This window comes from Molossus molossus, unplaced genomic scaffold (assembly GCF_014108415.1).
Source record: "Molossus molossus isolate mMolMol1 unplaced genomic scaffold, mMolMol1.p scaffold_m16_p_21, whole genome shotgun sequence".
Classification (NCBI taxonomy): Eukaryota; Metazoa; Chordata; class Mammalia; order Chiroptera; family Molossidae; genus Molossus; species Molossus molossus.
In genome coordinates this window covers 43655827-43679651 of record NW_023425357.1, presented here as the reverse complement: position 1 = coordinate 43679651, position 23825 = coordinate 43655827, and the positions used below count along the sequence as shown (strand labels likewise).

General features: G+C 50.8%; 1 protein-coding gene across 2 annotated transcripts; it reads right to left on the bottom strand.

Moving 5' to 3' along the window:
• Window positions 1–1084: 1084 nt before the first annotated feature.
• On the bottom strand, window positions 1085–21590 carry LOC118639066 (carboxylesterase 5A-like). 2 transcript variants are annotated; one of them, XM_036275260.1, is made up of 13 exons: window positions 21488–21590; window positions 20157–20361; window positions 18063–18201; window positions 15624–15757; window positions 13951–14104; window positions 12423–12527; window positions 10614–10718; window positions 9247–9387; window positions 7206–7274; window positions 4544–4691; window positions 3906–4055; window positions 1587–1659; window positions 1085–1508 (listed from the first exon to the last, which is right to left on the bottom strand). In XM_036275260.1, exons 1-13 carry the CDS (start codon window positions 21588–21590, stop codon window positions 1277–1279), a joined length of 1758 nt encoding a protein of 585 aa, XP_036131153.1. In that variant the 3' UTR covers window positions 1085–1276. The 2 variants fall into 2 exon arrangements, with proteins under 2 accessions (XP_036131153.1, XP_036131154.1); XM_036275261.1 differs by lacking the exon at window positions 3906–4055 and having other exon boundaries at window positions 21488–21560.
• Between the last annotated feature and the right edge of the window lie 2235 nt (window positions 21591–23825).

Below are 23825 nucleotides of genomic sequence, written 5' to 3'. Positions count from 1 at the left end.
CCATGTGAGAATGCAGCCCAGTGTTGCCAGCTCTCTCTCTCTCTCTCTCAGCTGGAAACAGCTTTTCATGTGAAAGTCCCCTCATTTAAAATTAGTTGGAAACTAATTCCAAAACATTTTTGACCTTATGTGGGCTAAAGAAAACACTCTGGGGACCAGATTCAGACTGTGAGCTGGAGATCTCTGACCAGATGCACCTAGTTACTGACATCTCAGGAACCCTCCTATTCTATGCACCTCAAGGAAAAATGAATTACTCTGGTCTAGAATATCAGGATATAATAGGAATTGTGTGGATATAAAAAGTGAAAATGCATCCTTTGAATGAAGGTATATACAATTCTGTCTGCCCATCATCTATTTAACTTTAATTCATCTCTTTTTTTTTAACCACATGTGTTATTTTTCCAGAGACAACCTCCTAAGACTTCAATCTAAAGTAGGTCCCTTGTTACACTTTCTGAAAATACCTTACTTTTGCTGAGTGAACATAACAAACATACATCATAAATAATCACTAGCGTGAATGTCTGCTTCCTGTCTGTCTGCTCATCATTTGGGGGATAGTATGTCATTTCTCACCATTGTATCCCAGTGAGGATATGCTTGGTACATGACAGGCACCCAGTGTAGATTTACTGAATGATCCATTAGTCTCAACCCCATCAGGGAAACATCTCTTCTCCCCGGTGTCCTTGACCTGACCTTGCTGCATAGGGTTTGACTTCTGGGTTCCTGACCTTACAGGGCGCCTGGTTTCCATTGCTGAGAAGGAGGCTCTCTGACATGCCTCCTTCCCCCGCATATTTCTGAGCCATAGAAGGAACCCTGTTCAAGCCAGTGGTGTTCAGGAAATCCGTGCTTGGTTTGTGGCCGAAACCTGCCTGGATTGGGATTGGAAGACTCACATTTCAGGTAACACAAGCAGACACCTTCTCTGACAGACAGTCCACTTCATTTTAGATATTGAGAGTGCAGAGGAGTTTTCAGCCCAAAATTAAATTCTGTTCCCTGTACATATTTTACATTCTGCTTTTATTTCATATGCATCACAAGATCATTATTATGCCAACTAATAGGCCAGCCCTCTGGAAGATGTACTGAAGAAATCTGGTAGTTTTCAAGGCAAATTGCATTGTTTTGATGTTGAAAAGAATTCGCTAAGGATCAGCTGAAGCAGCTGATTCCATAAAGTAGTGAAACACAGAACGAGGCCAGTGATGGCAGGAGAAATGCAGTAGGAGAAGGAAAACCAACTTCACACAAAGATAACTTCTCAGTGAGCAAACGAGAAAAAGACTGGCAGGAGCAGAGAAAGGTAGATTAACGAGAAACGAGGACTCGGGCACCCTCCGGAAGTGGACATTATCAGGGGGAGGGTCTCTGTCCAAAACGCCACCTTCTGCTCTTTCAGTCTCTGCCCCACACTCAGGTTCAAGTCCAGCTGCAGGTACTGCTCGCTTTGACTGTAGGCCGGCCACAGAGGCAGGCCTTCCCCGTTAGGGTCCCTGGGAGCGAAAGAAGAAACGGGGGTGAACTTCTCTTTTCAAACACCCAGTTGTGGGGAGGCCCGGAGGTTTACTTACCCAGTCCGAGCAAAGTTGGCCCAGTATCTCATCATCTTCCTGCTCAGCAATTTCTCCTCCTCTGTGGCTCCTTCTGAGGGAGATAATCACAAAATCCGGTTCCCACAGCGATTCGCCAGAAGCCCAAGGAGCCTCACATGTGATGAACTCCTTTTCCGTCTCTCCTCGCCAGCCTGCTCAGCCATGTGACTCCTTTGTATTTGCAAGTCCTGAGGCTTTGCCCAAGAAATCACAGCCTCCCTGTGCATCCCATGTTCTCCCACCCGCCCTGAAGCTGTGAGTTCCTTGGGGGCAGAGACCATCTCTCTCTCTCTCTGATTATTGTATTTCTTTATTTGAAAAGGTATGCTCAAAGCATTTTGATCAAAGAGCGAAACCCAAAATACAGAAAGAGTATTAATAAAAGTTAGTTTCCTTCCCATCTCTTCTCTCCACTGTTACCAACTGGAAGCAACAACCGTAGGCTCCTGGGCACCCTCCGAAGGCAGGCTGGACAGGTACAGGGGTTAGGTGGACATGTGTTTACACACGCAGTACTATAATGGACACAGATTCTGCATCTTTTTGCTAAAACTCTATCTAGGAGATAGTTCCACAGTGTCACCTATAAAACTTCCACTTATGCCCTGGCCGGTTGGCTCGGCGGTTCGAGCGTTGGCCCACGGACCAGAGAGTCCTGGGTTTGGTTCCCACTAAGGGCAAGAACCTCGGTTGTGGTTTGTCCCTGACCCCTGTTGGGGTCGTGTGGGTGGCAGCCAGTCGATGTGTCTCTCACATTGATGTTTCTCTCTCTCTATTCCTTCCTCTCTCCCTCCTGCTCTGTCTAGAGATAAATGCAAAAATGTCCTTGGATGAGGATTAAAAAAAACCTCCCACTTATTATCATTTATTGTTCTACGAATATATATACTTATATGCAATCATGTAAATGTGTAATTTGTGTATCCAGTACTCTACTAATGGATCTTACATTATTTCCAGACTTTTGCTGGTAAAAGCAATGCTTTCGTGGGCAGGTATATCTTTGCACATGTGAAAATAAAATTGCACAAAAAATCCTAGAAGTGGAATTGCTAGGCTAAAGACCATATGCATTTCAGATTTTCATCAAGTTTTCCATTAATACATGAGGTTGTTTCCCCACCCCTGCTCCAGTAACTATGGAAAACGTATTGCTCTTCCCAACCTCAACCAATGAAAACTGATTCCTCCGTCAAGGCAAGTCTGCAGTCCTCTTGCTGAGAGTGAGGTCGAGTGGATTTTGACATTTGAAGGCCACTTGCATTTCCTTTTCCACAAACTTTATATCTGTTACCCAGTGTTCCACCGGGTTGTTTCTTTTTGCACTGATTTTAGGAGCTCTTTAGATACCATGGAAGTTAACCCTTTGACACATGTATCATTCATTTTTTCCAGTTTGGAGAGTCTATGTACCCATCAATACTCCAGGCTCAGTAATGGTTGCTGAGTAGTAACAGTATCACTCACTGTGTGTTTATGAGAATTATCTCATTTGACCCCCGGGACAACCTAGGAAGAAGCTGTTAGGATGGGTGTTGTAAGATGAGAACGAAGAACTGGACGAGGAAATGGGGCGATGAGCAAACCCCAGCGCACACGTGCAGTCTGCATGAGGCGCTCTGGCCTCCTCGTCAGGAAGCCAGCCTGAACGGGCCGAGACGGCACTGTGTAATGTTCTAAAACTATGTATTTTACAGATGTTTTCTGTGTGTAGTTTCTGTAACTTTTCCTATTGGTAACCTCATCTCATTGGCTTATTATTTTAGGCACTGAACAGGTCGTCAGTTCAGGAATACATGAGCGAACCTCAGTAGTGACAGTTCACAAACATCACATGAGATCACCTGGATCCAGGCCACTTTGGGCCGGGACTATGAACAAAGAGGCTGTTGCCTTTTAAAGCCCCGGGTGGTAGCCCCGGAGGAGTTCTGAGCAGGGCAGGGAGGGTGAGACTGGCAGTCAGAGAGATGGAAGAAAGTGGCTCTTTCAACGACAAATCAGACTGCATGAGGGGCTCCCACCCTTCAGGCCCTAGTACTCGGAGAAACACTCATCAAGCAAATGTCGGCAGCTCTTCTCGGCTTGGTCTCTAAAAGTACCAGTAGGGGCATCTTCCAGGGAAGGTGCTGTGAAGCACAGCTCAAACCAGTAAATTACAGCGAGTCCTCTGACTCGCGCGTAGCTCGGGGCGAGAGAGGGGCTCCGTGCCCGCGCCCGCGGTGGGGAGGCGTGTCTCCTCACCCCCTGCTTGTTCCCGTGGTCCTGCAAGGGCAGGAGCCTCGGAAGCCAGCTCCTTACCGAACATGACGACATCGCCCTTCAGGAAGGCGCCTCCGAAAACAAAGCGGATTTCATCAGTGTGGTCTGCTTTGACGAAAGCCGGCTTCCTGTCCTTGAAACAGTAGGGCCGGTGCTGAAACTCGTAGAAGTAAACAGGGGCTCCAGCATCTGCAGAGATGAAGGAAGGAGCCCGTGGCCGGCGCCCATGCAGGGGGAGCGGGGTGGCCCTGCATCCCCACTGGTCTAGTCCTGGATTCACAGACCCAGGGGTGGGGCCAGACCCCATACAAGAGGTGACTTGACCAAAGCTAACTTCCCTCTTCCTTATTGGAGCTGGTGTTTTCTGCTCCAGAGGCCCTCACAACAGCCTGATAGGGCAGAGCCTCTACTCTTCAAAAACAGCCCTTCATGCTGATCCAAGGTCCACCCCCTTGGGGAAGGAACAGAAACTGTAAGAACTGACCAACATCCCGAACCCTGGCAGGCAGGGAATTGCAGAGTTGGCATGTACAGTTAAACCCCAGAGCCCCTTGGGAGGTTCCTCTCCGTGAGGGGACAGAAGGACCAAGAAGGCGGCGGTCAGCAGGCACAAGGATCCCTGCAGCCACCAGGCTTGTTGCGCCGTGGTCCTGCAGGACAGTGGCTCCGGGACTCACCTCTGTGATGTCGAGCAGTGACCAGCGCGGGGACCACAAAGAACACATCTCCAAGCAAGTCCAGAAAACTATTCCGTATGTCAAACAGGGATTGCTCATCGTGGAAGTATTCATCAGCCACAAAGTGTAAATATGGGGTGGGGATATGCTGCAAAAGACCAAGGTCACAGGAGACCCAGGTCAATGACCGAAGCCCATGTGTGAAGCATCTGCCTGTGCAGGCGTGATTCTGAGCATTCCACTGTGTCATTGAGCCCACACAGCGAGCCTGTGGCGCAAGTATCAAAACCAGCCCCTTTCACAGATGAGGGAACTGAGGCTTAGAGAGGTTAAGCGGTTGGTCTAAACTGGTGGAACCATGATTCTTTCACAAGTCTATTTGCATCTAAACCCCATGTTCCTTTTTTTTAATCCTCACCTGAGGATTTTTTTTTCCATTTTTTGTTCAGATAGAGTGGGAGGGTAAGAGAGGAAGAGAGAGAAACATGGATGTGAAAGGGACACATCGAGTGGCTGCCACCCACATGACCAACCAGGGCCAGGGACAAACTGCAACCGAGGTACGTGCCCTTAGCAGGAACCGAACCCGGGTCTCTCTGGACCGCAGGCCGACGCTCTAACCACTGAGCCAAACCGGCCAGGGCTAAACCCCATGTTCCTAATCACAGCATGCATACCCCTCTGGAATGTTTCATAAATAGCCAACCCTGGGCAGAGCTGGCTACACCATTTGTGGGACCCGGTACCAATTGACAATGTTCAATGGCAAGTGAAAAATTGTTCAGAAATTACAAGAATTTCAAGATGGTGACAACAGAACATGCAACCAAGTGTAGGCCCTTCTGAGCATAGGGTCCGTTTGACTACACAGGTCACACGCCCGTTCCTGGTAGCAGCAGTGACTCCCGGTCTTTGTTAACTGATCTGAGCTCGCTGGTCTCCTGGAGTTCCCTCACCTATAAAAACAATGGGTTGTCCAGAGGGTTACACTGGATGGAAAGAGACAATCTTGCAGCCTGGTATGGAGCAGGACTTTAGTTCTGTTGGTTCCCTGAGACCCACTGCCAAGGCCTTCAACAGGGCATACCATGCTTTCCTTGACCTGGTACCGGGCTGTTTCTCAGTCTGCAATCCTTCAACCTTTTCCAGGCACAAATGCCAGAAGGTGGGAGGAAAATTCATAAAGGTTCCGGTCAGCCACATTGGTGCTGTTCTTAGGGGTCTAGTACTCTGGAGAATGCTGAGACAGTTGTTGCACCTCAAACCCCGAACTGTACCACAGAGGCACAGCGTTTCACATTTCTTGGGGATTGTGGAGGCGCCATGTACCACACCGAGGAGCACTGCTTGGACTGTCCATCGGGCCCTCCGAAGGCTGCCGCTTTAATCAGGCCCAGAGCAAGTGAGGGCTGTGCAGTAGGCCCAGGCTCCGGAGCAGGTGCCTCCCACTAGGACCACACGCCCAGCAGCCCCCTTGGTGCTCCAAGTACCCAAGATGGGTACAGATGCTGTATGGAGCCTCTGGCGAGCCCAACAGGGCAGTCAAGGTGCAGACCCCTGGGTTCTGGAGCAAGACTACGCCATCTGCATCAGAGAACAACTTACCATCTGAAAAGCACCTCCTGCCCTGCTACTGGCCCCAGGAGAGGCTACACACCCTTCTGGTCCTCATGCACCTTCCCACACTGCCCACCTCCCACTCCAGGGGTCTGCTCAAGATACCTTCTCCTCTCAAAATGCCCTGCTGCTCAAATGTGCTCCTTCCCCAAGACCCAGCTCAATGACCTCTCCCTCCGTGAGGCCATCTCCAATCCAGCTTGGGAAACTCCACTGTCCAACTCATATTTTAAATGTCTCTCAAACTTTAGTCCCAAGTATCATCTTCAGGCAGCCAAGACTCATCCAACATCCCACCTAAGCCTGAGGGCTGAGGACCCCTGCCTCCATTCTGGTCCACTCTGCGGCCACTGGACTGTTTCTCAAATGGATATCAAACCAAGTCACTCTCCCCTTCCCAGTCCCTGGGGTGAGCTCACATTCCCACCACAGTACGTAACAGCCGCAGCACCTCCCTGCTGCAGCCAACCCTCTGCTGACCTTTCCACACTGCTCTGGCCTAACTGGGCCTCTCAGCTCCTCCAGCTCCCCTCAGCACCGCTCCTCCATCTGCCAGAAACATCTAACTCCCTCCGAAACCCTTCCCTGAGTGACCCGCCTGTTCCTTCCCGTGGACACTGCGGGACCCTGGACATCCCTCTGCCCTGATCTGTGCAGCAACACCCTGAAGAGTCTCCTCAGGTCTGTCCACCCCAATAGTCTACAGGTTCAAGTGCAGGGGACATGCCTGTTTCTGATTGTACCCTAGTGTCTAGGGAAGTTCTGGGGTATGTGGACGCTCAGTAAACATTTGACTACTGAACACATGGATGAAATGAACCTGGCACAGAGCACACACTGAATAAATGTTTATGGAAAGATGAAAAGCAGGAAGGAAAGTAATCCGTCTCTACATCCTCAAGTCCAGGATGTATTTGTGCAGGGAGTGAATAAATAAATGGCTGAGTAACGTCCTCAGTATTGCTGGGACCTAGTCCACAGCCTGGCTGGCATGTGGTGAAGATGAGTCCCTAGTCCCAAGTGGGTTTCAGAATTCAGAACTTACCAGGATTGTGTGCAGCAGATGCAGGACAAGGGACTTGTTGGAGCCGCCGAGGATCTCAGGAAACTCCTTCTGTGGAGAGAATCGGGGCCCTCTGAGCACACCAGGTCCCCCAAAGGGAACTAGTCTCTCTGAGGGCGCAGGCGCCAGCCTTCCAGGGGGAGGCGGGGAAGAGCAGTGACCTTTCAGCCCCAGGAGGCCATGTGCAGAAGCAGCCTTCGTGGGTGGGCCAAGCAATAGTTTCTCCTGCTCACGTTTGACAAGAGGCACCCACTCCCACTTACACCTGTACCGTGTGGGACCCAGCACTGCCACGTGGAAAGGCCACATTATGGGCTGCGTGGGCCCCCACAGATTCCTATGTTGAAGCCCTAACCCCAGGATCTCAGAATGTGACGGTGCAGAGATAGGGTTTTTAAAGAGGTAATTAAGTTAAAATGAGGATGTTAGGTTGGGCCCTGATCCAATCTAACTGACGTCCTTATGAGAAGAGGAAATTTGGACATGCAGGGACACCAGGGATGGGTTCACACAGAGAAAAAACCTTGTGAGGACACAGCGAGGAGGCAGCCGCCTGCAAGCCAAGGAGGGAGACCTCAGAAGAAACCGAACTGGCCAGCCCCTTGACCTTGAACTTCCCAGCCTCCAGAACTGTGAGAAAATGAAGTCCTGCTGTGTAAGCCACCCAGCCTGTGGCGTTTTGTTATGGCAGCCCTAGCACACTAATACAAGCCACAACTTGGCTTCGAAACCAAGTTCAACGAGAGACCAGAGAATCTCGAGAATAGTGGTTTGCTATTCTCTCCAAAGACCTTGGCAATCAGGCCCCGAGAAGCCAGCAGCTGGCAGGCGGCCAGTGCAGTGGTGAGGCTGGTGGTTAAGAACACAGGCTCTGCTCAGTGCATAGTAAGAGGTACGAGAAATTATTTGTTAAATGACCTTTCCCTGGCCAACGTTACAGTTTAAAAATGAGGGGGCAGAGATACTATTCACTTGTCAAATGAGTTTCCCTGGCACATTTCCTGCTAAAAATCTTGGGAGGAATGAATCACTAGAGTAGATATTTAAACAAATTTGTCTCCTGGAATCTGAGGGAACCCCTAGAGTTATTGAAGTTATCCCCAAGTATATTTAACCTCTAAGGACCCTCTCTGCATGTTCAGAAGCTGGGAATTGTGGCTACCAACTAGCCTGTAACCGACAAACCTCTGCACTTCAAAGCGAATTTCCTGCATCTTGAGAGAAGGAGATTAGTCCATCAAATGAGCTTTGATGGTATTGAGGATCTGAACACTCCGCTCTTCTGAGGGCAGATCGAAGTGTATTTCAACTGTGGCGGGTCTTCTGGAACCACAGGGTCAAGGGATCACAGCCCTCAGCGCACGTGACCCCCCTCAGGAAAGCCTTTCCCGGCCACCCCTCCTCCTCCCTAGAGAAGCTCTCTCCCCAGCCTGTGTCCCTCACAGCCTTCTCTGGAGCCGTCCTTTCAACCTCGCACTCCATCCGCCTCTGCCCTCGAGGGTGCACGCGCAGAGAGCTGGGACCATGTCACGTTCTCTGCTCATGCGCAGTTTTTGTGAGAGCTCGGGGCATACAGTAAGTACCAGCCCGTCCTTGTTGAGGGAATGGAACGGGTCGATGCTTTTGCAGCTCGGACCCGCGTAGAGCGCGTTCTTGGAAACCCCAATGCCAGGGCTGAGGCCGGAAGTGTGAAGGCCTGAATTTCCTGAACCTGCACGGATTTCACCTCGTAAGAGGTGACTGCTTATGCGAAACAAGCGTTCGTCATGCTGTGAACAGAGCTCAAATGGACCCCATTGTCCCTTAGGGCCATATATATCCCTATCCAAGGATAGGGCAGACACCTACTATGGTGACCCAGTCTTCAGCAGCCTCCTTCAGAGACAGGAACGCTGACCGCTCTGTACTCGGCTGCTGGGCTCCAGTCCTTACAACACTTGTCACTATGGGAGTGACCTGCGGTGGGAGCCAACTCCTGCCTCACTGTGGAGGGGGTGACAGGAGGCACAGACAGAATTCTTACCATGGGCAGCAGGAAGCCACACTCGTGGTTATTGACTCCGATTATAGAAGGAATTAAATTAAATGATTTTTGAATCAATAGTTCTAGAGGCTCATCAGGGAAGAAAAAACCATCAACCATGCGAGTGAAAGACTTGGTTACCTGAAATGAGAAAAGTCAGAAGCTGTCTCTATTCGCAAAATCTGCCATCCCCAAACCCGAGCCACGCCGAGCCAACCCGCTCTAGCAATCCCAATGCACCCACGCTGCCTGGGCAAGGGGGGCCAACTCCCTGTGCCTTAGTTTCCTCCTCTGCTGCAGGGGATGAGTACAGTACCTACCTAAGAAAAACAGTGCCCAGCACCGTGGTTCTCAAAGCAGGGCTCCCAGACCAGCATCAGCAGCACCCAAGAACTTGTTAGAAATGCAAATTCTCAGGCCCCACCCCAGCCTACTGAATGTAAAGCTCTGGGGTACAGTCCAGCCAAGTTTTAAAAAATAAACCCTGCAGGTGATTCTGGTGCATGTTCCAAGTGTGAGAACCACTGGCCTAATGCAATGGGCAGCGTGGTGAGCGGAGGGGACGTCAGGGTCGTGAGGGTCAAGTGAACACCTTCCTGTGGTGTCTCCTCAGCACTGGGCCCTGGATCAGGCTGCATGTTTTCTGGGTCTCAGAAAGCAGCACTTGGTTCTATTTGTGGTTCTTTTTTTAAGTCTGTGTTTGGAAGTCGGGTTGGACACTCCATCAGGTCAAGGACTCGTCCACTTCCCAAACTCTAGCTCAACTCTCAGCAAATCCTCCGTTCATGCCAAATCACCATGAACAACTGTTGGAATCTGACAGATCATGACCTCGCTCTTCCAAGGACTGTCAGAAAGTCTCAAGATTGGAAGGAACATAAAAGATCATTCAGTCCAATGAATCATCAGTGGTTGAAATTTGTCCCGGGACCCTTCCCGCATCCCCACAGAGGCGGGTGTCTCTGCCTTCTGGAAGAGCAGGCCCTTTTTCAGACAAAGAGTGTTTAGGAAGCTCTTGGTCAGAACAAGCACAGTGGCTTTCTAACGTCCAGCTCTTGATCTTGACTTGAGGCATCTCACTGTGAACAAGTATGGTCCCTCTTCCCAGTGAGAAGCCTTCAATGGCTGAGGCACAGTTTTTGTAATCTGTATTTTGCTGGATCTTCTCCAGGCTGAGTAGGCATTCCTGGCTCATCAGGTTCCTTAAATTAGCTATAAGGGACCTAGGGTCCACATTTTTACAGCCATCACTATGACTCCCCAGCTCCCATCTTTCCAAGTCCCAAGTCAAAATAAACAAGAGCAATAAGGTTTGTCTACCACCCCATTCCAAGGGCAACTCTGCCCCAACCCTCTCCCCTCTTCACCTGGCTGATGCTCAGCAAATCGTTGGAGGATTTTGCCCTCAGGCACTGCAGCAGGGCCTTGGAGTCTGATGCGTTGCCGCCACAGATGTGTGCAACCACCTGCAACTATTTGCAGAGGACGCAGTTAGAGCACAGGCCTGAAAGCTCAGGAAATGGAAAGTCCCCCGTGCAGCCACAGGCCAGCCCTTCCTTATGACTGCTGGCCCTCCCACTGCCGTGTCCCTGCGGTGGAGAGGACACGGTGAGGACACGGTGAGCACAGGTTGGCCCTGCGTCATCCTTACTCTCTTACCTGACCTTCCTTAGCAATTGCTGAGCTGGGGTTGGGGATTTGTCCATCTGTGGCCATGGAATAGTCAAGATTCCTGGTCATGTGTGACCTGTGATGTCACCGTGCTGTAGTGTTGGCTCCACTGGCACTAGGCCTCACAGAGCCCAGAAGCCCAACTCCGGGGTGCCAAATGGAGTCAAGAGGTCCAAAGGGCAAGGGGCAGCTTTGCAAGCTCTGTCAAGGCATGAGTCCAGCTCCGGATGCAAGCTTGTCAGCTCACCCTCGCCCTCACCCCCGCCTGGGACGCCATCTTCTTCCTCTTTCTACACCAGTTTTACTGACCCTTCGAGGCCAAGTCCCACCTCCTCCCAGATGTCCTTTCAGACCACTGCAGCCCCTGTGCCTCCCTTCCTCCTCTGATCTCCCCTCACCCCCAAGGGTCCCCACTTTCTCTCCCTAGCCCTTTGCTAAACGCCCTCTTGCCCTGTCACTGAACTTTCCACATGTGTAGAATCTGTCCCTTGAAAGCGGTGGTCCTCAATTTTCTGAGAGTCATGGATGCTCTGAGAATCCAATGACAGCCCCAGACCCTCCCCGGGGAAATGCACAAACATACAGTCTGCACAATCGTAGGAGTGTGAGGACCACCTCCAAACATAGGCATGGGTTCCAGGCTTGAAATCCCTGCATGAAATGACTGTACTCTCCTCAAGTTAGCATAAGCCTTCTGCACGTATAAACCCACAGTCCCAGCGCAGAGCTGGGAAAACAACAGGCACCCACCATGCGTGTGCTGCATGATACATGTATGTACACACTGAAAGTCGCCGGACATATCATGTTACCAAAATCAACTTTCCTTCTGTCGTGAGGATATTTTTGCAATATTATGACTGTTTCTGCTCTTGGTATATGTTGTTAGTTTCTATAAGGTGTTTAAGAAAATGCACCGCTAACATGACCGATTCCCAGATGGCCCAGTAGCCCAGCATTTAATTAACATTCACTAAGTGAATCCGCTCACTCGTGAACTCATTCATTGAGCAAACATTTATAGTCGTCTGCTGTACACCAGACATTATGCTGGGACATGAACAACACAGAGACCTTGGTCTCCAGGTCCTCACTGTCTGGCAGAATGCAAGGACACGATGACAGATGACAAATACCTGGGGCATACATCTCATCTCCCCCTCACGGCGTTATTTCCTCCCGAGCTGGAGACAGCATCAGAATCTCACCAGAGTACTCTAGGTGGACTAGAGCAGGTTATAGGACGTGAGCTGTGTGAAATACAGATATATATATCTCACAAGCAAAGACTCGTGGGTAAGATCAAGAACTGTCACACGCTCACGCACACCAGCAGTAGCACACTGTGTCCTGGGACCCACTTCCTACTGGACACGGCCTCCCGTGCCGCAGCAACGTTCGCCAGAGGCCAGCAGCAGCTTCTCTGGCCGTGGTCAGTGAGGCCAAGCCCGCGGTCTGCCAGCACCTGACTGAGGAAGGAAGCCAGAGGGGAGTCATGTACCTACATCCTCATTCCTCTCCTCGTTAGAGGCCTTCAGGTACGGGATAATGGCCACCCCACTCTCCATGATGGCTCTGTGGAATAAGTCACTGGCCAGAGGGGACAGGATCTGCAGAGAGAACACAGGAGATCCGGGAACGTTACCCAGGGGGCTTCCCACCCCTCACACGCCACCCAACCCTCCTTTAAGGAGCGTCCCCGGAAGCCTCCTTGAGAGAGCTGACCACAGAGAATAAAGCGTCCTGGTGTGCAAGTCCAAGGACCAGCTGGGAAGGTGTGGGCAAGGCGTATAACCTCTCCAAGCCCGGGCCCCTCGTGAACGCTGAGGTCCAGCGCGCCGGCCGGGGAGCGAACCCTCCTTCCCGGCGGGTGACCGCGGGCAAGGTGCTGACCGTTTCTAAGCGTCTGCTCCCCCTCACAGAACTGCGGGAGGTGAGCCGACATCCCGGACTCGTCCCGCGGTAGGAACGTGATGAACCAGAGGCCACAGCGCTTGGGTGGGAGACGAGCACGGCACGGTGGCTGCTGTCACGGAGGTGACGTTGCTATAGTCCACCTCCCCGGGTTATATGGGAGACAAGGAAGCCTGTCTGTGGTCCAGTGTCCCAAGCTCAGCCCCCCGCCGCGGAGCGGACTCCCTGGCTAACGTGTGGCCTGCGCCCAGGAGGTGCTGACCGCTCGGCACTCCGAGCTGGTGACCCATTTCCTAGCCCCTCTGCACGTCTCCCGTCCCATCCATTTCTAGCCAAGAGTCAGGTGTGTTTGCTTCCAAACTGTTTTGTTGGTTACACTTGCTACTGTAAGTATGTCATCAGTGAACTATCGTGGGAACCAATGGATGTGTGTGTGCAAAAGGAAAACAAAACGATGTTTTTTTGAGGGGGAGCCCTTAACAGAGGCAGGTAGCTTAAAATGTGGCTATCACCTTAGGGGGTGAACAAGATAAGAGTAAATCATGTCGGGGGGAGGGGGGTAGAAAACTCCGTAAGCGGGCTGCATTCCCAGACTGCTTTGCAGGCACCTTTAAGTGTACGCTCCTGTAGGGACACTGAACCCACAATTTGAGGGCAATGGGTTCTGTGGGTGGTTTATGCAGAAGAGCCTTTTTGGACCTCCAGTAAGCAAACTGACTCTGAAAAGTAAGACCCTGTGTCAAACTGCTGGTGAAGGAATGTGCATTTTATGTTTTAAATTATAATGAAATGTTTACATGCATCCTTTGTTATTTGATGCTTTAGCTGAAGCTTTTCTATTAAATGATTTACCAGGGCTTCGATTATACAAATATAAATGACTTTCCCTCGAATTATCACTCACTATATGATCTTGGGTGATTCATTTAAACTCTCTGACGACAGCTGTCAGCCTTAAAATGAGACAGAGCTCCTAACTCATGGTGTGAGGCTAAGGGCGACGATGTATATAAAAGCGTTTGTTCACGAGGAAGCACCAAGCAGGTGTAAACGGTTCATTGTCCTCATTTTTGTAACCTCCCCCACCGAGGTCCACTCAAGTCCCAAAGAAGAACTCACAAGGCTAGACACACTTATGGCTCCCGCTGACTCGCCGAAGATGGTCACGGAGCGTGGGTCTCCACCAAAGAACCCGATGTTCTCCTGGACCCAGGTTAGGGCAGCCAGCTGGTCCATGAAGGCCCAGTTCCCCAGAGCGTGCTGGTCCCCTGTGCTAGGAACAAGAGGCAGGGTGAGAATGCTCAGTGGGCCACTGAATGCCTCCCACAGCCCAGGGAGTCGGTGGCAGAGGCTGTGGGGAGATGTCAGGGCATCACCACTCCCCCTGGGGAAGGGCTGAGGGTCAGAGAACTGGGGTAATGGGGGAAACCAGGCTTGGTTCTCTCCCTCTGCTGGGATATGGGTTTGAGAATCCGAGGAAAGCTATACACTCCAGAAAAATGCACAGATTTCAGGGTATTCATAGGCTCCCCTGAATCCATGAACTCCAGAAGAGTCCTGCTCCTGAGATCTCCCTGGGCACAGAGATTCCAGTGAATGACTAAATGAGTAATAACAATACTAACAGTAGTGGCAGCACTGTGCATAACCCTGTCCTAAGGGCGTTACAGCTGACGCTCCCATAATCCTCCCAACCTGTGAGACAGATGGTGCGGGTTTTTCTCCCTCTGCCCCTCTGGGTTCTTCCCCACCTTTCCCGCCCTCCTCTTGAAAGGCTGACTGCTATGAACTGCAACACCCAGGCTTCCCGCTGCGTGAGGTCAGTGGGAGGCACCGACCGGGGCTGTGGGTAGGACCCTGAGAGACCAGCATGTTTAGTCCACTACCGCAGGCCCCTCTCCGCTGGGACGTGGTTTGGGCAGTGGCTGCATTTCTCCGAGGCCATAGCTCATACCACTTCCCGTCAATGAAATCTGCTAGCAAGCCCTAAGGATACTGCTGGATACATGGGCTCCTTCTCACAGACACGGAATAGGGGGACATAGAGAGCAAATCCCTTGCCCAGGACCTAAAATGTTGCAGATTTGGGATTCAAGCCCAGTGAGTCTGCCCCCAGAGTCCATGATCCTGGCCATGGACCCTGCTGTAGCCCGTGCAGAGGGCATGTTTCCCAGGATGAGTGGACAATGACTGGGGAGAGAAGACAATGCAGTGGAGTGACTATTCTCCGGGGAGCATTTGAGGAGCCTGAGATGGGGCCCCATGGCAGAGACAATTAACTGCTCGCACATTCTGTGTCATCTTCCAGGGCACAGAGCTGGGCTACATTGCCCTATCTCCCTTGTGTTGGGTATGGTCACGCGACTGGGTTCAGCCAATGGTGTGTGAACAGAAGTGATGAGTGCCGCCTCCGGGATGACCCAGAAAGACCTCCCTGACAAGGTCCTCCAGCCTCTCTCTCCGTCTCCTGGCCAAATGCAGAGGGTCTGCGGCCCTACAGAAGGGCAGAGCCGCAGGTCGAAGGAGCCCTCGCCCCTGACTGATCTGTGAGAGGGTGCCTGTCCGTGAGGAGCACCCAGTTAGATTTTCCTGGATCGAGAGAGATTTTTATTGTTCTCAGCCACTAAAACTGGGGGTTTTCATTGCTAAAATTACCTAAATAATTTGGGTCAAATTTGTTCAATGTCACTGAAGGCTCTTTCCTCCTTAGGATCCAGGGCACTGAATCCCTTATGATTGATGCACAGCTGCCCCTTGGGGATCAAGGGTGTCAATCACTTGGGGACACTCACTTGAAGAAGCCAAATATTCCTAGACGGTACTGGGTGGTCACAACCAGCACATCCTCGTAGGCGGCCAGGGCGGACCCATCAAAGACGGAGGCTGAGCCAGTCTGGAACGCGCCCCCCGGGAGCCACACCATGACCTAAGTGGGGACAGGCACTTTTCAGTCAGCCTGCTGAGCACCCACACCCGTCCCTGTGCAATCTGGGTCCTTCTTCTTTATGAAAATATAAATGTCTCATGTACCTTCCTAAAGAGCATCAGAGGTTTGTCTTTAGAAGAAGGCTCAGGGGTAAGCATGTGGGCTCTAGCATCTGGGTGCCTGCCTGGGTCTGATGCTAAGCTGTGCCACTGACTAGCTGTGTGACCTTGGGCAGATTACTTAACCTCTCGGAGCCTTGTTCTCACATCTGAGAGATGTGAAGAGTAAACGTATTTCACCAGTGAGGTTTAAACAAGACTCTGCACCTGAGGTTCACAGAACAACGCTGGCACATTTCAAGGGCTCAGAAAGTGTTAACTAGAATTGAACACATGACCACAGGAAGACGGAAATCACTGTAAGCTGTGTGAGAGCAAACGCAGCTGAAGCTGTTCTAGTCTAAGGTTTTTGTCCACCTACAAAGAGAAGAGAGTAAAAGGAAAAAGAAGTGGGGAAACTTTACCATACTGATTAGAAACATTGGGACCAGGGAACTGAAATCATTACTCAAATGCTATTATCACTGTGTATACTTAATAATAAATCCCTTCCATTCTCCTTTTCAAAGGTCACATTAGGGACTGCAACCCTGGGGCAGGGAGAGAGAAGGAAGCCACTGAGGGAAAGGAGAACTGGACAAAGCTTTGGCTTTGACACAGAGTCTGCCACTCACTGTGCAGAGCATGGAGCAAGGCACTTACGCCCTCCCTATGCCTGACCTTTGACACCTGTAAAATGGGCCCAGTAACGCTGACCCTCGGGGTTGTTGTGGGGGTTCGATGAGGTAATGTGCTGTGCCTGGCACGTCAGCAGTCAATAGGTTTGCCATGACAATGCAGCAGAGTGAGTCTCACTGTGCTCGCGGGGGGAAGGTGACGGGAGGCTGTGGTGCAAAGTTAGATGGTAGACTCACTTATACAGGGATCTTTTATATTCTTTTTTTTTTTTTTTTATCCTCACCCGAGGATATTTTTCCATTTTTTGTACAGATAGAGTGGGAGGGAGAGAGAGGAAGGGAGAGAGAGAGAGAAAAAAAAAACGACGTGAAGGGACACATCGAGTGGCTGCCACCCGCACGACCAACCAGGGCCGGGGACAAACTGCAACTGAGGTACGTGCCCTTAGCGGGAACCGAACCCGGGTCTCTCTGGACCACAGGCCGATGCTCTAACCACTGAGCCAAACTGGCCAGGGCAATATATTCTTAAATAAAATGCTTCACATTATTACCTGACTGTCTTCATTGCAAACAGAAAAATTGGAGAAGGCAGTTATCTTCTTTAAAAAAAGGATTTTCTGCCCTGGCCAGTTTGGCTCAGCGGTTAGAGCGTCGGCCTGCGGTCCGGAGAGACCCGGGTTCGGTTCCCGCTAAGGGCACGTACTTCGGTTGCAGTTTGTCCCCGGCCCTGGTTGGTTGTGTGGGTGGCAGCCACTCGATGTGTCCCTTCACGTCGATGTTTCTCTCTCTCTCTCCCTTCCTCTCTCTCCCTCCCACTCTATCTGCACAAAAAATGGAAAAATATCCTCAGGTGAGGATGAGGATAAAAAAAAAAAAAAAAGGATTTTCTGCCCTGGACGATTTGGCTCAGCAATTAGAGCATCACCTTCGGACCGACGCAGTCGCAGGTTCGACTCCGGTCAAGGGCATGTAGCTCAGTTGCGGTTCAGTCCCTGGCCCTGGTCGGGATCATGTGGGAGGCAGCCAGTCAATGTGTCTCTCTCACATCAATGTTTCTCTCTCTCTCTTTCTCCCCCTCCCACTCTATCTGAAGATAAATGGAAAAATATCTCGGGTGAGGATTTAAAAAACAAAAAAACAAAATCAGGGTATTCTTTTTTTTTTTTTTTTTAGTTCCCACAATAACTCTTGGCCAGAATCAAACCCAAGACTCACTGGTCCGCGGGCCGACACTCTACCGCTGGGCCAAACCAGCCAGGGCAATCAGTCCTTTTTAAGCAGTGTCTTCTCTAAATGTGTAGAGACCATTAACTGCTCAAGAGAGGGGGAAGCAGAACCAAATGAAAATCAAAGGTCAAATGACTGACAATAAAGAAGCAATCTAAAAAGAAGATCAAGTGAATCTGTCATTAGAATGACATTTTAAGGAAGTTATTGACATGTCAACAACTACATTTCCCTTTTACCCAACAGGAGGCAGGGGCTGATTGCGGACACCCAGACGCTGCCTGGGCCCCAGCACAAGGACCTGCTAGCTGGGGCCCCCAGCGCGGCAGGCAGCCTTACCGGGAGCTTGGAGGTGGTGTTCGCGCTAGCTGGAGCATAGATGTTAAGATACAAGCAGTCTTCTGACACTTCCAATTTGGGGTAATGCACCTTGAGAATGTGTTGATCTGAGAGCAGCCAATCTGAGTTCTGGAGGCACCTTGGAAATGGGAGGAGAAACCCCCAGAGTTGCTGTCAGCAAACTTGCCTGGGAGGGGCCAGTTCATGTGACAGCAAGGAAGCCTGGTGGTCTCCTGTGCCGGAGCAGAAGATGCCTACAGGGGCTCTTGGTACAAATTTAATCATGCCACGCCACCGCAGTGGCACAATCAAAGCATGACTCTCTTTGACCTGGGTAGGAAAGTACATTGTGCACAGTAATTGTTCCATTAACCACCAGCACCCACCCAGTGCTACACCCACCATCACAACCCAGACAAACACACAAAGACTCAGACTGGCTCAACAATTCCCCAAGCTGTAGAAATCAGGATACCGGGTTGCACATCAAGAGCTTTCCTCTGGCAGCTGCCTCTTCTGCCCCCACAAAAACAAAAGGACATTTCTAGGCCTGTCCACCAGGAACCAACTGAGTAGGCTGACAGAGAGACCCCTGCATCCAGGCCTTTGCTCAAGCTGGTCCTGTTCCCTGGGCTGCTCTCTTCCTCTATCTGCTTGTTAACGTTTTCCCCTTTCTTTCACATTCAGGCCAAATGCTACCTCCTCCAAGAAGCCTTCTGAGATTTCTCCAGTTAGACCATAGGTATCTTTGGAAACACCTACATATTTTGTTTTTTCTTAGAATTTCTCCAAAACTTGCATATAAGTGTAATCATATTCCCCAACTCAACTGTGAGCAGCTAGAAGCCTATCTTTTTTTAAAAAGGATTTTCTGCCCTGGACTATTTGGCTCATTTAGGATTCTTCATTTTCCCCTAAGTACCTCACAGCCCCTCTCACTGAGCCTGACACACACTAAGATTAAGTGAGATTATGTATGTGGATATTTCTACAAAGTGCTCAGTTACTGTTAGTTTTTTGGATAGAATAGTACAGAGATTTGCTGCAAATCTACCCCCTGACAAGATTTATGCCTTTTTGCCCCTTCGTAGGTTGTTGATCAGAAATCAAGGCCTCGTGCTCTCAACAAAGCCATCCCTGAGCTCCTCTCAAGCTAGTCTAGGTGGTTCTCTGTGCTTCCTCAGCCTCTTCTCTGATCCCCTAGGGTGGCCCTTGTCACTCTGTATTTTAATTGTCATTATTGTTTATATCCCTTCCACCACTACCAGTCTGTAGGTTCCCAAGAACAGTTATGTCTAACCCATGGTAGTGTCACCCAGGGACTAATGTAATCCAGTTATTGAGTTGGTTCTCAACAGATATGAGATGAATGAATGAACGAACAAATGAACGAACAGATGAGTTTCCTCTTAGTGTCCTCAGTCCCCGGGTCCCATGGGGTCTTCTGTGGCTTAGGGAGCTTCCTGGCACCAGAGTACTCCTCGGCCTGGGAACCCAATGCCAGGAATGTGACCAACCTGATGACCTCACCAAATCGGACAGTCAGAATACTCTTGGGGATTTCCAAGTCTTAGCTACATACCCCTAACGCGACTGACAGGAAGCTGGTTGCCTGCCTAAGCTTGAAAATCTGCAGTGATTGGGGCCCCTTACCTCCCAGTCCCGTGCCACAGAGACACTCTCATGTCATCATTCCACAGGCATTTATGGATTTTCCACTGTGAGCCAGGCTCTGTAGTGATCATGGAGACTAAGCCTGGCTGAGAGGTCACACAGAAACACCTGACCGTCTCTTCTAACCAAGAGTCAGTAAGCCCATCACAGTGGTTCCCAAACGTGATTGAACTCGGAACCCTTAGAGAGCTTTTAGACAATCCAGTCTTCCGGGCCCAGGTCTGGAAATTCCAGTTCAGGAAGTATGGACAGGAGCCCAGGGGTCTGCATGTTCTGAACAAAGCCACGTGGTCACTGAAGCCACTTCTGTAGCCCTCCCCTTCTCCTCACTGACACTCCCCTTCCCACTGGACCTTGTTCCCCCTCCGTGCTCTGCCCTCCCAGGTCGCAGCCCATCCATGGGATCGAGCCTGGTCTTACAATTTAGGGTAGGACGTGGCATCTCGGAAGTCACTCCAGGGCAACACAGGCTTTGGGTTCGTAAATCGCAGAGGTCCTAGAGGGGGTGCAGCATAGGGGACCCCAAGGAACACATTCACAGGTGTGGTACTTCCCAGTACAGTGGCTTGCTTCCCCCGAACCCACCCCAGCCTGGTGTTCCTCACTGGTGCATCTCCAGCTGGCCCTAAGGGAACAGAGAGGAAGAATCAGGAGCTGGCTGGGAAGAGGCCAGGAATAAGGTGAACTCAGAGCTCCCCAAGGTGGGGGCGATCTTTTTTGGCCCAGAGGCTGTGCAACAGGAAGTATCTGGATTCCTTTCAAGGAACCCAAGTCCACTGCTTCCTTCAAGATTGCCTTAGAAGTCACCTGCACCAGAGCACCAACTTAGTTCCTCCCCGGAGCACAGAACCAAGCCATGAAACGTCCCCTGGTTGCCTTGGGAACCCGTCTCCCTTCTCTGTGCAGAAGCTTCCCTGCCTATGGAGCTGACAATACACCCCAGGCTCTGTAGATTCTAGGACTGCACAAAGTCACCTGGCCCAGAGTTTCCCACACCTCAGTCATTTTCATACCCACCAGCACAAAAGTCTGTGCATCACCTATATGACCACTGACTTTTTATTTTTCTTAAAATTAAATCTAAATAAACTCACATTTACCTAGAGAAATCTTATGCAATAACATCTACGGAATTGTGGTTTTCTGAGCTAGGTATATGCTTTTGATACACATGAAGTCACTATACCGCAATGAAAATTAAAGATTCTCATGCAGATGCCACCTGAAATCAGCTGGTCCACCTCCAGGGGTCCGAGGATGAGACTTCCGAGACCGAGGGCGTAGGCTTCTCGGTTGCCACATAGAATATGGAGCCTTCGGAAGCTGCATGCTCAGCTACTTACTTAGCAGGACCCAGGGGTCTTGGTGCTACGTCTGCTAATGTCATTTTAATAGGGACGGTCCTACCTGGGCAACCGCACCACAGAAGCACCGGCTCTGGCCCACACCCTCCCCAGTGCTCAGGACGAAAGGCTCTCCGAGCCCCCCACAGGGTGTGAGCAACTCAAGGTCAGGGCCCAGGCCGTCTGTGCTCTACCCATGTGCCCAGGAAGAGACTCTGGCCCTGGGGCTTTCGACAACACTAGGACATTGATCAGTACCCTGAGGTTACTATACAGCCAGCCCTCCGTGGGCCCTCAGAGACCTCCAAGGAGTAATTTCATTTCCACCAGAGGACAATCCTCCGAGATAGGGAAATCTCCCTCCTACCTCGTCTTCTGAGAACCCTCCTCTCCCACTGGGTGTCTCACCCTCAGAGGCAGCTGCAAGGACCCAAACAGCCCAGATCAGGGCCTGGCTTGGGTACACCCACTCCCCACTCATCCGGCTGGCCCGCCTGAGCTCCCTGGACATCCACGGCTGCTGCTGGCCTCAGAGAGCTTCGGTCAAGGACAAGAAAGAGCTTCTTGTTAGTAGACAAATGTTGAGCAGGCGGGCACAGTTTGCAGGATTGATGAAGTATGGCATCAGACCAAGATTCAAGAGAGGAATTGGCCAAGCAAGACTTTCCTGTTCTGATTTACATAAAAATCTGATGATTAACTCTTGAGCTAGGGAACGATAATTTGTTAGGCTTTGGGCTCATAGAAGAGTTGAAGTAGATTTGGGATCGGGTAAGCCAGAGACCTCAATTCAGATGCCCTAGGGCTGGGAAGGCAACAAACAAGCAGCGGATGTAGCTGATCAGGAGAGCAATAGGGAGTGGTGGGGACTGTGGGAAACTAGACTACACATGCTCTGTCTATAGGAGCAGTGACTTCTCAACCCCAGTAAACATGTTTCCTGACAATGTAGGTGAACCAAACCAGAAGTGTACAATATTGCTTGATTTTTAAATGTGGCCTCAATTGTTAAAAAAAATAAAAATCACAATGTGAGCCCAATGTGGCATTTTTACTGGCTTGAGTTGTGACATGGGTGAAGCCTGCGATTCTGATCTAGACCCAGGCCGCCCAGTGTGACTATGAGGAGACAAGACCAAGGAGGTTCTGCTGGGACCTGTCCTCAGCACTCCGGGTTCTCACTGCTGTACTCTCCTGGTTGTAAGGCCATGCTCCGAGACACACGGGCGGGTCATGGTCCAGGGCCCAGGACAGGGCTGCCCAAAAGCTTGGGGCTGGGCTGGTGGAATCAGAATGACCTGAGGCACCTGTTGCAAATGCATCCTCTGTCCCACCCTCAGAGATGTTGGAGCAGGAATTTAACAATATCCGTAGTGGGTTGGGAAGCATCAGTCCCACCTGGAAGGTTCCCCAGGGCTCCCCCCTGAGCGGGGTGGGGTAGGCACACGCATGGCGTGACTGCTGGATACACAGCTCTGCACAGTGACCGGGAAAGGCCTTCCTCAAGGTCAGAGCAAGGGCTGCCTGGCGCCTTTGCTCAAGGAAAGTGTTTTTGCAGACTTGAAGTCCTCCAGTAAATGTTATCTTTCTCGCCAGCTCCAACTCCACTTCCCAGGCGCCACCGAAAGCCAGGAATTACGGAAAGGGGACTTTGGTGGAGTCTGTGTGAGGGTTTGATTCTTAATTCAGAAAACAATCACATATGGTTCAAAAAGTGTTAAAAATTGCTCAAATTGCCCCTGAAATCCAGTGAATAACTGTGGACAGCAGTCCCTATATATGATGACGGTTGAGAAGTAGGGACTGGGGTAAGGATAAAAGGGACTGCCTATATCAGACATCTGGACATTCAAAGTCCACCTCTGAGGTGACCATAAATCCTGGGAGGTGGTTGGGGAATGTGGTGAGAATTTCTAAAATGTTTACAGCTTGCCTGCAGGACTTACTAGTTTAATTTAACATTAAGTATACAAATATCTTAATTCACGTTTACAGACATGTTTGTTGTCGACAGGTGTACAGACTTACGGCTTTTTAGACGTGAGAGCACTTAGGTCATGTCCGGGCTGTAGGCTGGGCAGTCAGTGTTTGCTGGGTAGAGCCTACAGACCCACCGCGCACTGCGCTTTAAAAAGCCTTTGCAAGCGAGCTGCCGTCTCGTGCCCTGCGCAGCCGCACGCTCTTCTCGTGGCCGAGACCCTTCGCAGCGCCCGCGTTCCATCTCAGCCCTTCCTCGGATCAGGGGCATCCGCGAACAAATCTCTTCTTTCCTCTGGGCCTCTGTCTCCCGCGTATGAGGAGAATCGTGCAGGTATTCAGGACTACACGTTCCAGAGACCCGCGTGTGAATGAGGCTTCCAGACCTGTCTGTGGTACAGAGAGCCCAGAAGAGGCTAGAGAGGCAGAGAAGTTTCCGAGAGAGGGGCAAGGCTGCGCAGGGCAAGCGAGTGGCCCTGGGAAGGCACAAGCTTTGCCAGCTCAAAACGGCACCTCGGCTGGCCCCGCCCAGCAGGGTCTCAAGGTCCATTCTAGCTACAACTTTGAGACTTCTCAGATGATCTCCCTGCTCTGGCCCTGCCTAGTTGCCACCAACAAGATTTTCCTCTGTCCCTCCAACCAACCAGAAATGATATGATCATCTCGACTGCAACTCCTTCGAGTTATTCAGGTGCCTTCGCACATACTCTTATTGTCACATCTCCCCCTGACACACAATCTTAAATGTCCTGTTTCCTCAGCTTTTTAT